This window comes from Gobius niger (assembly GCF_951799975.1).
Source record: "Gobius niger genome assembly, chromosome: 7".
Classification (NCBI taxonomy): domain Eukaryota; kingdom Metazoa; phylum Chordata; class Actinopteri; order Gobiiformes; family Gobiidae; genus Gobius; species Gobius niger.
The window spans coordinates 21,859,483-21,872,646 of NC_136858.1; the positions used below are offsets into that span (position 1 = coordinate 21,859,483).

Sequence of the window (13,164 nt, forward strand, 5' to 3'; positions counted from 1 at the left end):
AAAAGTATTGCTCATTTAACAGAAGTTGTTTACGAACTGTAAAATGACCCAATTGCATTAATTGTGTGACCGTCCTTCACAAACATATTAATTTGGTAACTTGGATATCTTTTTTTACTTTGAATTAATTAACATATTCATTCATTCCACAGCTGGAGTAAATCTGTGACAGGAGCTTCTTGTTTATTTGTTCAAATCCGTCTGTGTAGGGCCTTGTGTGTGGTGTGATTTGTTTTTTAATTTTCATTTTATAGTAAGTCGTCCAGAGATATTGTTTTACTCTAATATTTGTTTTTATCTGGTTATTTGCGCGGCCTGCAGGATCTCGCTGCTCAGGCCCGTGCGCCATGAGTCTCCCCGGTGTGTGACGGTGCAGCTGTCTCAGAGCGGACCTGTGGCGCTCACTCCTTAAACAATCCCACTCTATCGGAGGCAAATGTTTGTTTGATGCAAATCCGACAAATCCGCCGCTGTTCGGGGACACTCGCCGCGCTGTTTGCGCGTCTTGGCGCAAATATGTTTAATGTCCTCTTTGGCAGGTATTTATTCAGCTGCGAGGCTCATTTCCATAAAGAGAGAGCTGGTGTGGTCCATCTGAGTCTGCTCCACGGGAACAGCCGGACTACAATATGTATCGATCTCTTGATAATCTGATCACGCAGAGGAGATTATCGATAGTTTTGAAGGTGGGGATCAGCGACAGCAGTGTGCCTGATCGAGTCTGCTGTATTTTAATATAAATAAAAGACCGTTTGTAACTAGATTTGTGTGTGAATTTTTTACTTTGAACGAGTCTAAAGGAGGCGGGAGGATGTGGCTTGATCTTTTTTTTTTTATGGGTAGCCAGGCCTATAGTCCACTTTCCTATAAAGAGAGTTTTATTTGGCGAGTTCATTCACATGAATAGCCTACGTGTCCAGGGGTAAAAACATCTTCGTCTAACATCATAATCTTTCCAGAGAAACGACGTGTTCCATTATGCCTATACTCCCACTTATTACAGCCTATGTTTATTCCCATGAGAGAATAGCATCACTTTTAGAGACACGTGACCCCCTAACCTGGCCCCACCTACGTAATTACGCATCAGAGGCGGCGGGATTCCTGTAGGTTATTTTAGAGAAACTCCGGGCACTGCAGTAATTATCACGCCATTACAGAGCCGCATTCAATTACGCCTCGATCAAATGTCTCCCGGCTCCACATTTAGGCCTTTTTACCATTGCGCTTAAAGAGACGGTCTGCCTTGAGCGAGGGGAAGATGCTAGCGTTTCAATTTGACATAAACAGAGGATTAAACCAGCTGCGCTCTAAAATGGAAATGCGGGCCTACACGCGTTCACGCCTTGTATTAATTATGGACTCATTTGCATTACCCTCTTATACGTAGTTTAATTAAAAAGAAGCAAAATAAACAAGCTTTACACAACAGTGTGACTAGTTCAAATGACAAACAGCCTCATGAATTTCAAACCCATGTGTGAAGTGTGTGTACTAGAGTGTGTGGTGTAAATTGGTGCAAACACCCCCCCAAAAATATAGGCCTACATAAAATAAAATGTGGTTCATAATGGGACTTAACAGATCTTTATTTGATGAACATGTATGTAAAGGTGGACGTGTTAATGTTACATTCAACATTTTGGAACTAGAAATCCACTTCCCCTTAAAAATGCTTTGACTCCGATATCAAGCCAAGTGCTGTGTTCAAAACATGTCAGACAGCAGACAATGCCTGGAGGGGAGGCCTGTGTGAAATATGAAATGGCCAGGAACTTTCAATTAAAGGTGAAATCCTAATTCAAAATCAAACATGATGTGATTCCAATTTGTTAATAAAACATTATAGATATAAAAGCTGAACTTTGATGGCCAATTTCTGCTCTTTGGAATAATCAGATTTACATACAATGTATTTTTTGTACTTTTTTTTTCTTCTCCCAAAATGGTAATAAACAATTTCAAATTTGGAAACACCAACTAAACATGGTCATTGTAACTGACCCAAATACATATTTACACATTTCAGCTGCATCGCGTAGCTGACTAAAATCTCTGTCATCCTAAAATAACAAATTTGCGAAATAAAAACTATACAGGATTGATTGGGCTGGAGGTAAAGAGGGCACTGCAGACAGTTCCTGTGGGCGCAGCAAAGGAGTTATTCCATCTGTCCCAAGAGCATTTGGACTAAAGTTTGGTTTGTCATGAGCTCATCCTAAAGATGGGTCTTCAGAGACACTTCACTCTGAGCATCAGAATCAAGGGACTTTGTTGTACTAACCGAGAACGGGAGGAAAAGAAAAAGTCCAACTGCTGAGCATTCCTGCTGCAGTCTTGTGTCATTTTATAAGCTTTTTGTCTTTAAAAACAAGCTGAACGCTGCAGTGGTGAAGGCTGACAGCCGTGAGAGAAAAAGCCCAATCACAAGACTTGGAACCTCCAGGAGGCCTGGTCCTTGTAGTCCAAGCAGTCTGTGGCATTAAAGTTGAGCTTCCACGAGGAGGCCGCGCTCTGCTCTTTGTAATCCAGGCATTCGGAGGAGTTGAAGGCCAGTCCCGAGCCCCCGTACGCCTGGTGGTGATGGTGATGATGGTGTCCTGAGGACTGGCTGATGTGATGATGGGGGTGTCCCGACATGGACGAAGCCGTCATGGGGCTGAGCTGGTGCGGATGGTGGTGTGAGTGCATGGGGGCCAAGTACGAGCTGCAGTCCACGCTACTGAAGTAGGAGCTGGAGGGGGGGTAGCCCTGGCCGTAGCCTGGCGTCTGGTTGTAGGACATGGGGTACGAGGTGGCAGCGGCAGCGGAGCCCGACATGGACCGCTGCATACAGGAGGCGTTGGAAGGGGGTCCCGGCTCAGGCAGGGGAGCCACAGCCGCGGCAGGTGCGTTTCCTGGGGAAATGGCGGGGCTCCAGATGGAGGACACAGTGCTGACCGAGGTGGAGGTGCTCAGGGCGGGGCCGCTGTGGTTGGTGGAAGAAGAAGAGGTGGAGCCGGCGCTGGACACGGCAGGTGGGGTGAACTGACCGCTGCTCTCCGACCCTGTGCTCTCTCGGGCCGGGGACGACTTCTTCTTCGGAGGCCTGGCTTTGGCACTGCTACCGCTCTGCTGCTGCTGCCGGCACTTGGCCCTCCGGTTTTTGAACCACACCTGCAGACAGTACACAGTTAGCACCAAACACTGAGAGCGGCGCAGCAGGGCCATGCCAGAAGTACAATATGGAGGAAAATTGAGGGTTATTAGCTATCAAGGTTCATTTCCACCCTGGCCCCTTGGCTTGGACCATCCAGGAGTCTAATTTCATACCAGGACGGCAGTAAGATAACAGGCTATTGGGTTGCACCACACAGTAGGGTAACTCTAGAGCGCAGAGAGGGCAAGATCATGTAGAGCATTTGTTTTGCACACACATTCTGAAAATAACTCAAGATGTGTGAGAGAGGCCTTGGTTTATTCCCTAATGTTATTAAACAGCGGTATTTTGTGCTCAACCAGAAACCAAAAGCTCAACTTTATTAACATTAAACGATGTTAAAAATGTTACATCTCATCCATTTACAACATGTGGCACATTTTGAGGAATGGCTTTGTGGTTCCGTGTATTCCATAAAGCAAATAAATAAAGCCACCAGTAAAAACCTTTGTGATTTGAATGCATTAAACTACCCTCTGCTCACTTATGTAAAATTATGCTAAGACCTAGAGCTAATGCTTACAGTCCCACATGTCCTGAAGAGCCTCTGCAGTTTCCATAAAATTATCAATTGACTCTGACTTATTCTTAAAACGGCTTAAATGCACTTTATTTACATTATTAGCAAATTTTTTACAATGTTTTAACATGGCGAAAATAACTTGCTCTGGCAGGAGATGAAAAGAGAAAAATATGCAGTTCTACATTAAGTTGAAAATAGCCTCAATTCAATGGGCCATGCTAATCCTTTTAGAGCGTTTCCAAACCAATATTTTTTGCTCAGAACATCATTTTCGTTTCCACCAACTACAATACAAATTTATAATAGAACATCGTTATATCCAGGCTGTGCGTAAAATGGCACGTACAGCACTTGTAAAGTTATTATTTCGAAGCCGGAAATCGACTAACATAAAATAATCTGGACGAGAAATAAAATATATTTTCTTGCCTGAACTCGTGATTCGGGCAGGTTGATTTTCAGCGCCACCTCTTCCCTCATGAAAATATCCGGATAGCGGGTCTTGGCGAAGAGCGACTCCAGGACGTCCAGCTGAGAGCGAGTGAAAGTTGTGCGCTCCCTTCGCTGCTTTCTGGGCGTCGCTGCAAAAAAACACACACACAAAAAAACACAAACACAGCGGTAAATATCTCGTGTTGGAAAAATGTGATTAGGAGCAAAACTGTCAATGGACAAGGGGGGGAAACAAGGTCCAACTTGAGCCACTTTATTTTACTTCCCAAAGCAGATTTACGCGTTTACTGATGAGTCGAGGGCTTAACGTGGAGCAAGATGGCTATAACCAAAGCAAAACTTGTCCATACAATTATTTTTACAACTCGAAATGTATCCGATTTAATCACAATGTGCCTCCTTGGTGTTGTTAGGAAGGCCAAACAAAGTAAGCCAATCCAAAAGTGTCTTCTTGTTTTTTATTTTTTTGTCATGGTGTGCGTTTTGGTTATTTTACAACAAAACAGAGCCGCTTCTCTTTTATCTTTTATCATCTCTTATTACAGCGCATCCTTTTTATTCCACCCAGAATGTATAAGCTTCAAGTGTCGACTAGAAAACTTATTTTACCGTCTATGTAAACGTGATTGTTCGCTTCCCACCATGACACGATCTGGACGTGGCTGCGCGCCGTACCTGGATATCCCACTGAAGGATGCAGCAAGTCCATGGCTGCGCCGCTGAGCCCCAGGCCGTTGACCCCGTAGGGGGGCTGTTTGAGGTAGGACATCATGCTACAGGCGGTCACTGCTCCACCCAGCTCCAGCTCAGGCCAGTGGTGCGCTTTCCCCCGATGCTGCAGCTTGACGGGACAGCGGACTGATCCAAACAACTGCGCACGGGCGAGAAAAGACATTCACAACGGGTTTAAAACACTGTCCACTGTGGAGACATTATTTTAGACATTAACAGATAGAACAAGTGTTTTCCCCCCAAAACGCACTGGCCTGACTTAAAAGTGTGTTTTCATGAACGATTAGCTTTGACCTGAAATGTAGACCTTTGTTTTAGTAGCAGTGGCACTCCGATGTAAAATCCATTAATTGTTCCACGATAAACCTCTAAATTAACAGCAGGGAGCCATATAATTCCCCGGAGGAATATTGGATTTTTGGCGAGGGATAACTGGGGTCAAACGGCCTCATTACATCAGCATCAGCCACAAGATGCATTTTATTTAAAGATGGACTCACGTTTACGCGTTGATGGTTCAATATGAAAACAGAAACGTGTCCTTTATTAATGTGATGTCGAACTGCACTGCGCGGCTTTTTATAGCCTCACACTTTCTGACTGAGCATATATATATAGCCTATATATAATTCATCAGAAACCATAAGAAACCTTTTCTATAAACGCACAAATGAGTGCACTGCAATCAGCTCAATACGAGCCATAATATAAAAGAATTTAGAAAATAACTAATAATAACGAGGAAATAAAAACATATTATGAGGAGTTTCATTTCCACACAAAAAAGTTCTGATTTTGCTGCACGTGCGTAAAAGGCAACTATAGGCTGTATTATTGCTTCTATAATTTTGTTTTTGTTTGTTTTAAGGGTATTTTTTGTTGAATCAACTCCCAGGACGTACGTTGCAATAAAAAGTGTGAGTAATATACAGTCTTGGCTTTCAAACACCTCACCGTTTACGCACGAGTGATCTGCCTGGCTGGCCAAATCTTACAAAGTAAAGAAGACATAATTTCGCTCCAAACGTGTGTGTTATTTTAGGTGATCGATCATTTGCATTTTAACAGGGCTTCCTTAAAAAACAGTTACAAATCATTCGTAGCAATTAGCACGGGTCGCCCACTGACCAAAACAATGGCAACGAGTTGAGAAAAGAAAGTTTCACCGGTGCGCCCCGAGGAGCAGCGCATTAAACTGAATGCAACCGGACCAGTTAACACATATGTTAAACCAAAAACGACGGGCACTGTTTAAATGTTATGAATGACATTAGTGGCCCGTGATGGGGTTTGATTGTTTTCCAAATTAGCTGCTGATGGAGCCTACGTGTATTGCAGCGGACCCTGGGCCCTGCGAGGCCCGAGTGAAAAGGCCAGTTCCCGGTGCAAATGAACTCAATTAGAATTTAGATTAGACCTCCGGGGAGAGAGCGTTTCAACGAGGGCTCTTATCAGCAAAATAAATTAACAAAAAAACCCCAAAACACGCCTCTTCAATTATCTACTAAGTGCTCCTGATATTTTAACGGCCAAAAACAAGTGGGATAGAAATATGGAATTATCTACTCAGGAGGAAGTTGACTTAATTTAACCCGAGTCGGCGCAATAATTGATATATCTCAGACGTGTCCAAACGAGGACGCGCACGGGAAGGGGTTGGAAATTGAAATCAAAAGTCCACACTTGAGTCAACGCTGCATTTTTGCGTCATTATCACAATCCTTGATGCGATTTGGGGTTTTTATGTTTAAGCGCCTCGTCTTGATCACTCCTGCAAACACACAGCGGGCACAAACAGCGCAGTCGCGGACAAAGTTTAGCCATAAAAAGGAGAAGTTTTTTTTTTTTTTTTTTACCTGGTTGTTTTCCGTCCCTTCTCCCGAGCTCCCAAAGCGGCTGCGAAATTATCCAGCAGTAGGAAGTCTGCAGGGCACAAAGTGGAGGAGCAGCAGCAGCGGCACACACGCTTTTAAAAAAAAACACAAACTAAGCGAGCAGCATCGTGGACGTGCAAAAGGGAAGAAAAAAAAGGTGCAGTGCGTTTTCCTCGGTATTTGCTCCGCGCGTTTTTGTTTGTTTGTTTTTTTTCTTTTACAGCCAAATAAATCAAATCATTTGGGTTTTTTTTCGAGGGGGCTTGTCGTGGTCGGTCAGAGTGTTCGAGTGATTTTCTAAATGCAGACGAAAGGGGATTGATCACCCTCTCTCCGCCCTGAGCCTCTATGAGCGGAGGACACCTGCGGAACAAGTTCGCCCCGGCCAATCGGCGCGCGCCTCTTTGCTGACGGACGGCGAGCGCGGCCAATCGCGCGGCGGAGAGGGTGACATGTGCCCCCGACACCCCCACCCTCCCCCTCTCCCACGGCCCCCTCCCTCCCGCCCCCTCCTCGCCTTACGCTCCCGTGGCTCGGTTATTTTAAAAAAGATGGAAATGTTTTACTGAGGCCAAACAGAGGACAAAGTAGGCGATAGTCCACAGGAGAAAACACGCACCGAAGGGAAAGGCTTTTTTTTTTCTCTTCCTTTTTCTACTGAAACATATTTTTAGCTTGATTTTGTTTTCTTTATTCTTAGGGGTAGATGTGTCCAGGAGATACGCATATGCTATTCTTTTTTGCATTGGCATAGACAAACCAACAAACAACCCCTCTTTCAACAGGCTGTATTTATTTCATCCAGTCCATTAGGGTAAATGGTTCGCGACTTCTCAAACTATTCCCACAGAAAAGACGCTCTTATAGAATGATTTTTTTCCCCCATGGCATTTTTTTTTGGGGCGTCCAATTTTTATGCGTAATGCGTAAAATAGGGAGAGATGCAATTTAAAGTGATGCATTTGGACTTTTCTTTTTTCCTTTTTTTTTATTTTTTTATTATTGTCACACAGCCTCTCTTTCTCTCCACACGCAAACACACGGCCAGCCTCATGAATATTAATAAGACCCAGGCCTAATCCCCATTTAGATTTACATTTGAGGATGGTTGACGTAAAGTCTAATAAGAAGAGGCCTCTGAGACGACTGAGAGAGAGGAGGAGGAAAAAGAAAAGAAGAAAAAAAAGGGAGGAAAAATACAAAGCGCTATACGGTCACTGCGTCAAGCGCGCGACTTTTGCGCCGATGTTTCAGCCGGTGGTGCTTTAAATAAACACAGTGTTTTCCTAAAGTGAGAGCTGCAGCAGAGACCCGGGTTTCTTTGTGGGTGTGAGCGAAACATGTCGAAAAAGGGGAAATAAATGAGTGCATCCTGTGCAGTTTGTTGTGGAGTGGTGGCCCATACAGTGATGCTGCTTTCCATGTATTTGATAAAAAAAAGGGTCAAATCGCACTCAAATGAAAAAGGACAGCGTAAGAGTCAAGGTCAGTGGGTAGGAATAGGTGCACAGGCTTGTACAAAAGTCTTCATGTGCTGCGTATAAAAGTCCCGAGCAGTGAGAGGGCCCTCGGAGGGATCTGGCCGAAATACCAGCACCTCCTCTCCTCACATCCACACGGGCTTAGTTAAATTATGCACACACACAAAAAAAAAGGCCATTCAACAAATATGGCCTTGCCAACACAAAAGCCCCGCATTTATTGTGACATTTCCCCTACATTTGTTGTTATTCCTTCCTTTCCCTCGATGGGAGAATAAGACCCCGAGATAAACCCTTGAACAAGTATCAAGTCATCACAAACCTTTTGTAATAAGAGTATTTTGTCTAATCCCAAATTGCAGTTGAATTTTCTTAATGCTGAGCTGGTAAAGCCTGGGATTAGGCGGCGAGCGGAGCTGAGGAGAGGAGGGGGAAAAAGTTTTGGTCCCTTCAGCCGGGCATGGATTGGAAGTGGGGATGTGTTGTCGGTGCTTATTAAAAAGGACACGCGGGCGCATAAAACGCCGCCGTTGTGGACGAGCCGCCGCGGCGCCGGAACGCACAAAGCGGGGGGCTCGTGCGTCCCTCAGGTGTGGAGCGGGAGAGGAGGCAGAGGCCGGACACCTGTGAGCTGAGGCCATAGTCACATCAAAGCTCACAGATAATCCATTCCGCTGAAGGACTCTCAGCAGCGCAGCGCACCGAGCCACGGCCGCCTTTACGCAGCGCTTTCACTCCGCAGCGCCGATAACTATGCGGTTTGTAATCTGCGTCCGCCAAGAACAGGAGCCGGAGCGAACAAGGTAAGACTAAGACAGAACTTTTTTTAACCCAAAGAACTAGGCCTGTACGTAATGAATAAAATCTAAATGTTTAAATAGGCATAGTGTTAAATAAGGATAGGCTGTAAACATAAATATTTAAATAAAAGTCTAATAACTACTCAAACTTTTGTCATATTTTAAAACAGGCACAAAATAGGCGACTCTCACGCACGCACACATGCACCAGTTTGGTTAAAATAGCCCATTACTTTAGGTTAAAATATGCATTTTGTTTCATGCCTATTTGATCTGTTGCAGACAGGTGTTCACATAATTTGATTCGGATCAGAGCGCGCGCTGCGTTGTGGAGCCCCATGCAGTCCGAGCAAACGTCCTTCAGCATTTCTTCTTTTTTTTTTTTTTTACTTTATTCTGGAGATTACAGCCGGTCCTGATCCACCGTATAGCCGAACACGCGCTAAAACAAAACGCCTCAGGGGAACACCCAACCATTAAAGTCAACGACAAACGCACCGGGTCCCAAGCAGAGAAGAAACGAATCGGCAAATTAATTTGAAAGCGTCAGAAAGGCCGGGGAGGACGTCTGCTGTCAGAAGCCATTTTGCCTCTCTAATCAGGGATGGGAGGCTGCCTGCAGGGATCAAGTGCAGGGTTAAAACCAAACACTTTTAATTTCTGTCGGAGGTAAACACGCGCTCATTACATATTTCTATTTAAATCAACACCACTGTTTATCCTAATCTGATTTCATGTTTGAACGTATCTGCGTGTCCAGTCTTTGCAGAACATCTGCTGTACCTCCTCCGAGGGAGCAGCTCGCGCTGACCTCAAACAACAGAAAACAGTACGCCAATTTTCATTTGTAAACGCGCACAAATCACTGGGGAAATGAACAGCGCGCGAAATAACAAGCGTCGCTAAACGATGTCTCACTGCAGCCGCAAAGAGAAGCGCGCGGATTTCTTCTTCGATACTTGAAAAATGTAGGATATATGGATCATTATCCACGTGTGTAAAAAAGGTGCACATAGAGACGCAAAGTTGAACATAAATCTATATTCATTTTATAAAGACAACATTTGAAGCGCTAAAATCATAGCAATAAAACAAGGAGCCATGGACGCACAGTGCACTTGTGGATATGAAATCGCATAACTTTATTGACGGTTGGGTTATGACAAGGAATAAATAAACAGCAATGTTCACACACATCTTAAAAGAAGCTATGAAAAGTGTGTGGAAGCAACTTCTGCATATAATAAATACAAACCAAGTTGTCGAGTAAAATGCACATGAAATACAATATAGATTTCCTTACAAGCAGCTTACAGGAAAAAAAAATAAAACAACAATAAATAGCATTATATTTAATTGTATTTGACTGTAAGAATCCCTCTATTTAGGGATTTGGAAGCTATTGGGCAGAGCAGGGATGCAATATAAACAAAACATTATTTAAGATACGCTGAACCAGCTCTCAAACGTTTGGTAAACCGCTTTCAAAACAATAAAAAAGGATTAGGAAAGGTCAAAGGTATGCATGAGTCGTGTAAATGTTCCCCTTAAGATATGTTACAAGTGAGTGAAAAAATAAAAAACATACATGGTCAAGTAGTTTTAAAAGACAGATTATTATTATTCATGTTTTTTATTAAAAGTCCAATTGTAAAGTTACCACTACAACCGTCTGATACGGCTTTCAAAGTCTGACCTAAAGTCTGTTGTGCTGTACCTCGAGTCCTGACAGGTCTCAAAAAGCTTGTGCTGCTGTTCAGATTTAAACATTACAAAACAGTCGATAGGTCGTCCACTTTTTACTTTTTCACTTTTTTTTAACTTACAAGTACCTTTCCTCATAAAGCAAGTAATAGAAATATAGTATAACAGACACTGCTTACTCATTAAAAAGTTGGTGCAAAGGCCAAATATTCAGCCGAGTCTTTTGAGTGAAACCCACCATCAAACATTGATAATCGTTAGTGTTTTGAACAATGCTTTTATCGGCTACATTGAATGTTTTGTCTTGACAATCACTGAAGCACACACTTCTCCTCTTTCTTGGCCATCTTGCCTTTGTTCTGCTCCAGCGTCCGCTCCAGGTGCTCGTCCTCCTCCTCCGCCCTGTGGGTGTCAGAGGCCAAAAGGTCAGAGGAACAGGTACACTGTCACTCCTGCAAATGTCACTATGGCAACCGTCTCTGTGCCACCTGAGGACTGGCATGGCGCCAGAGGCCCAGATCTGACCCTTCACCTGCCTGGCACCCTTTCCACCAATCAGAATGCCAATCTGGACCAAGTCCCGCCCCAGGTGCGCTGCCGCTGTGATGCGCTGAGCACAGTGTGACTAGAGGCTCGTTGGAACATAACTCACTGCAATTTGTTTGAGTTACGTCTGTAAATGTAAAGAGTTGCAGCCGCCTCTATACACTCTCACCAAAGGCTGGATTTATACTTTGCTTTCACATAAAATATGTTCTGTAGCTCTTTGAAGGATTAAATGTAACATTTTAAATAACTTACTCTTTTTCCTGGGCATCCAGGTCCCTGACGAGAGCGTCCCGTTTGTTGACCAGAATGACCAGTTCATCCAGAAGCAGCTGTTCTCGCCTCTTCTGCGCCTCAGTCTTCTGCCAATCTGCAACCACCACAGAGACAAACTCATTCAGCGCTGCAGATGCACCAGGGCATCCACAAAACAACAACTTCTATAAAACAGACAGATGAAAATCTCAGCGGTCTAAATCACATCAGGAGGACGACAGAGTCATCTGGAGCTCAAATGGGTTTCAGGGATGACTTTGAAGATGCCACACACATGAAGTCTGTAAATATGATGGTGTGTGCTCTGGGATCAAGTATGGGCCAAAGCAAACACCACTGAAGGATACTGCCATGTTCATCTGTGGTTTTACGCTGTCTAGTTTAATAACCTGCGTGTGCAAATAACATCAGATTGAAAATTAAAAACAGGATTTGTGCGAATGCAGTTGATGGAACAAATTTACAACAAATGTAAATTGTAAACCAACAAGTTGTTGCAATGAAAAATTAAAGTTTACTTAATTTAAAAATATTTGTATGTCATTAATGTTAATCAGTATTTTTAATTAAATAAATATGTTGCACAAACAGGTGTGCCCCCAGTCTCTGTTCTCTGGGGTCCGTTCAGGAAGGGGCCCCACAGGATCCAGGTGGGACCCTGATCCAAATCCCCTCTGTTGCTCCCAGAGGAGAGGGCAGCCCACGGGAGCTGCACTCCCCCGGGGTTCAAACATCCGCCTGGCACCCTTAGGAGACCCAACTCCCTCCCTGGCAAAATAATAGATCTATTATCATACACACATGCAGCGTCAACACTAAATAATGACTGGATTCTGATTGTTCTGTCTTTTATCATTAGCCTAATTTACCACTATTCATATTTGAAGTCCATCTCAAAAGCAGCAGGTTCTATGTAACTTCTGCAGCAGTCGGGTTTCTGCTTGACCCTTTTATTAATGTTTAAGCACTATTGATTTCCAAATAAAATGACTGACTTAAAATGTCAGTTGCCAAAATAAGTGGGGCTTTATTAAAAATAAATACCCCTCTCATTGAGTCAAATTGTGTCAGTGAGGCGGGATGAGGAGCGTGTGTCACGCTGGGCCCAGTATGTTTGTCCTGAAAGGTCTGCTCTCTCCTCTGGTCTCTCTGGACACTTTGAAGTCAGCCACAGACCGAAATGAACACAGTCCCAATATTTGGCCCTCTCTAACACTCAGCCTTTCTTCTCTTTCTACTCTGGGAAGCAAATATGATGGGGCGCCTTTGTATCAGAGGTGCAAATATTTAAAAATCTGCCCAATGTGCCTCTGAAGGGTGTTTGAAGTGACAGAAGGAAACAGGAGACGACTTAAACAGTTGAACTAGATGAGTCATTTAGATGACTCAGTACTTCAATATTCGCGATAACTGCGGTCTCTCACAGGCCTGCTCCAACAGGGTAGGCCCACATTTCTGACAGACAAAAAAGAAATCACTTAACTATGTTAAACTCCACCTTTCTGCAACTGCAGCCAAAAAGCCAAAGTCCTGGTGGACCCCAGGGTGTAGTGAGGGGGTTATGAGGCTAAGCCGC

General features: G+C 43.9%; 2 protein-coding genes across 5 annotated transcripts in view; both read right to left on the minus strand.

Moving 5' to 3' along the window:
* Window positions 1–976: 976 nt before the first annotated feature.
* On the minus strand, window positions 977–7,100 carry otx1 (orthodenticle homeobox 1). Its single transcript, XM_079560461.1, has 4 exons — window positions 6,764–7,100; window positions 4,851–5,046; window positions 4,152–4,303; window positions 977–3,156 (listed from the first exon to the last, which is right to left on the minus strand). Exons 2-4 carry the CDS (start codon window positions 4,945–4,947, stop codon window positions 2,425–2,427), a joined length of 981 nt encoding a protein of 326 aa, XP_079416587.1. The 5' UTR covers window positions 4,948–5,046; window positions 6,764–7,100; the 3' UTR covers window positions 977–2,424.
* Window positions 7,101–9,988: 2,888 nt separating this feature from the next.
* The window catches only part of ehbp1 (EH domain binding protein 1), a 90,537-nt gene continuing 87,361 nt past the window's right edge, over window positions 9,989–13,164 (minus strand). Inside the window, exons 25-26 of one of the 4 annotated variants that reach the window (XM_079560279.1) lie at window positions 11,568–11,682; window positions 9,989–11,168 (exon numbers count right to left, since the gene is read on the minus strand). In XM_079560279.1, the coding sequence (XP_079416405.1) occupies window positions 11,078–11,168; window positions 11,568–11,682 (206 nt within the window). In that variant the 3' untranslated portion in view covers window positions 9,989–11,077. The remainder of the gene's footprint in view (window positions 11,169–11,567; window positions 11,683–13,164) is intronic. The other 3 variants (XM_079560277.1, XM_079560280.1, XM_079560278.1) reach the window with 3 other exon arrangements.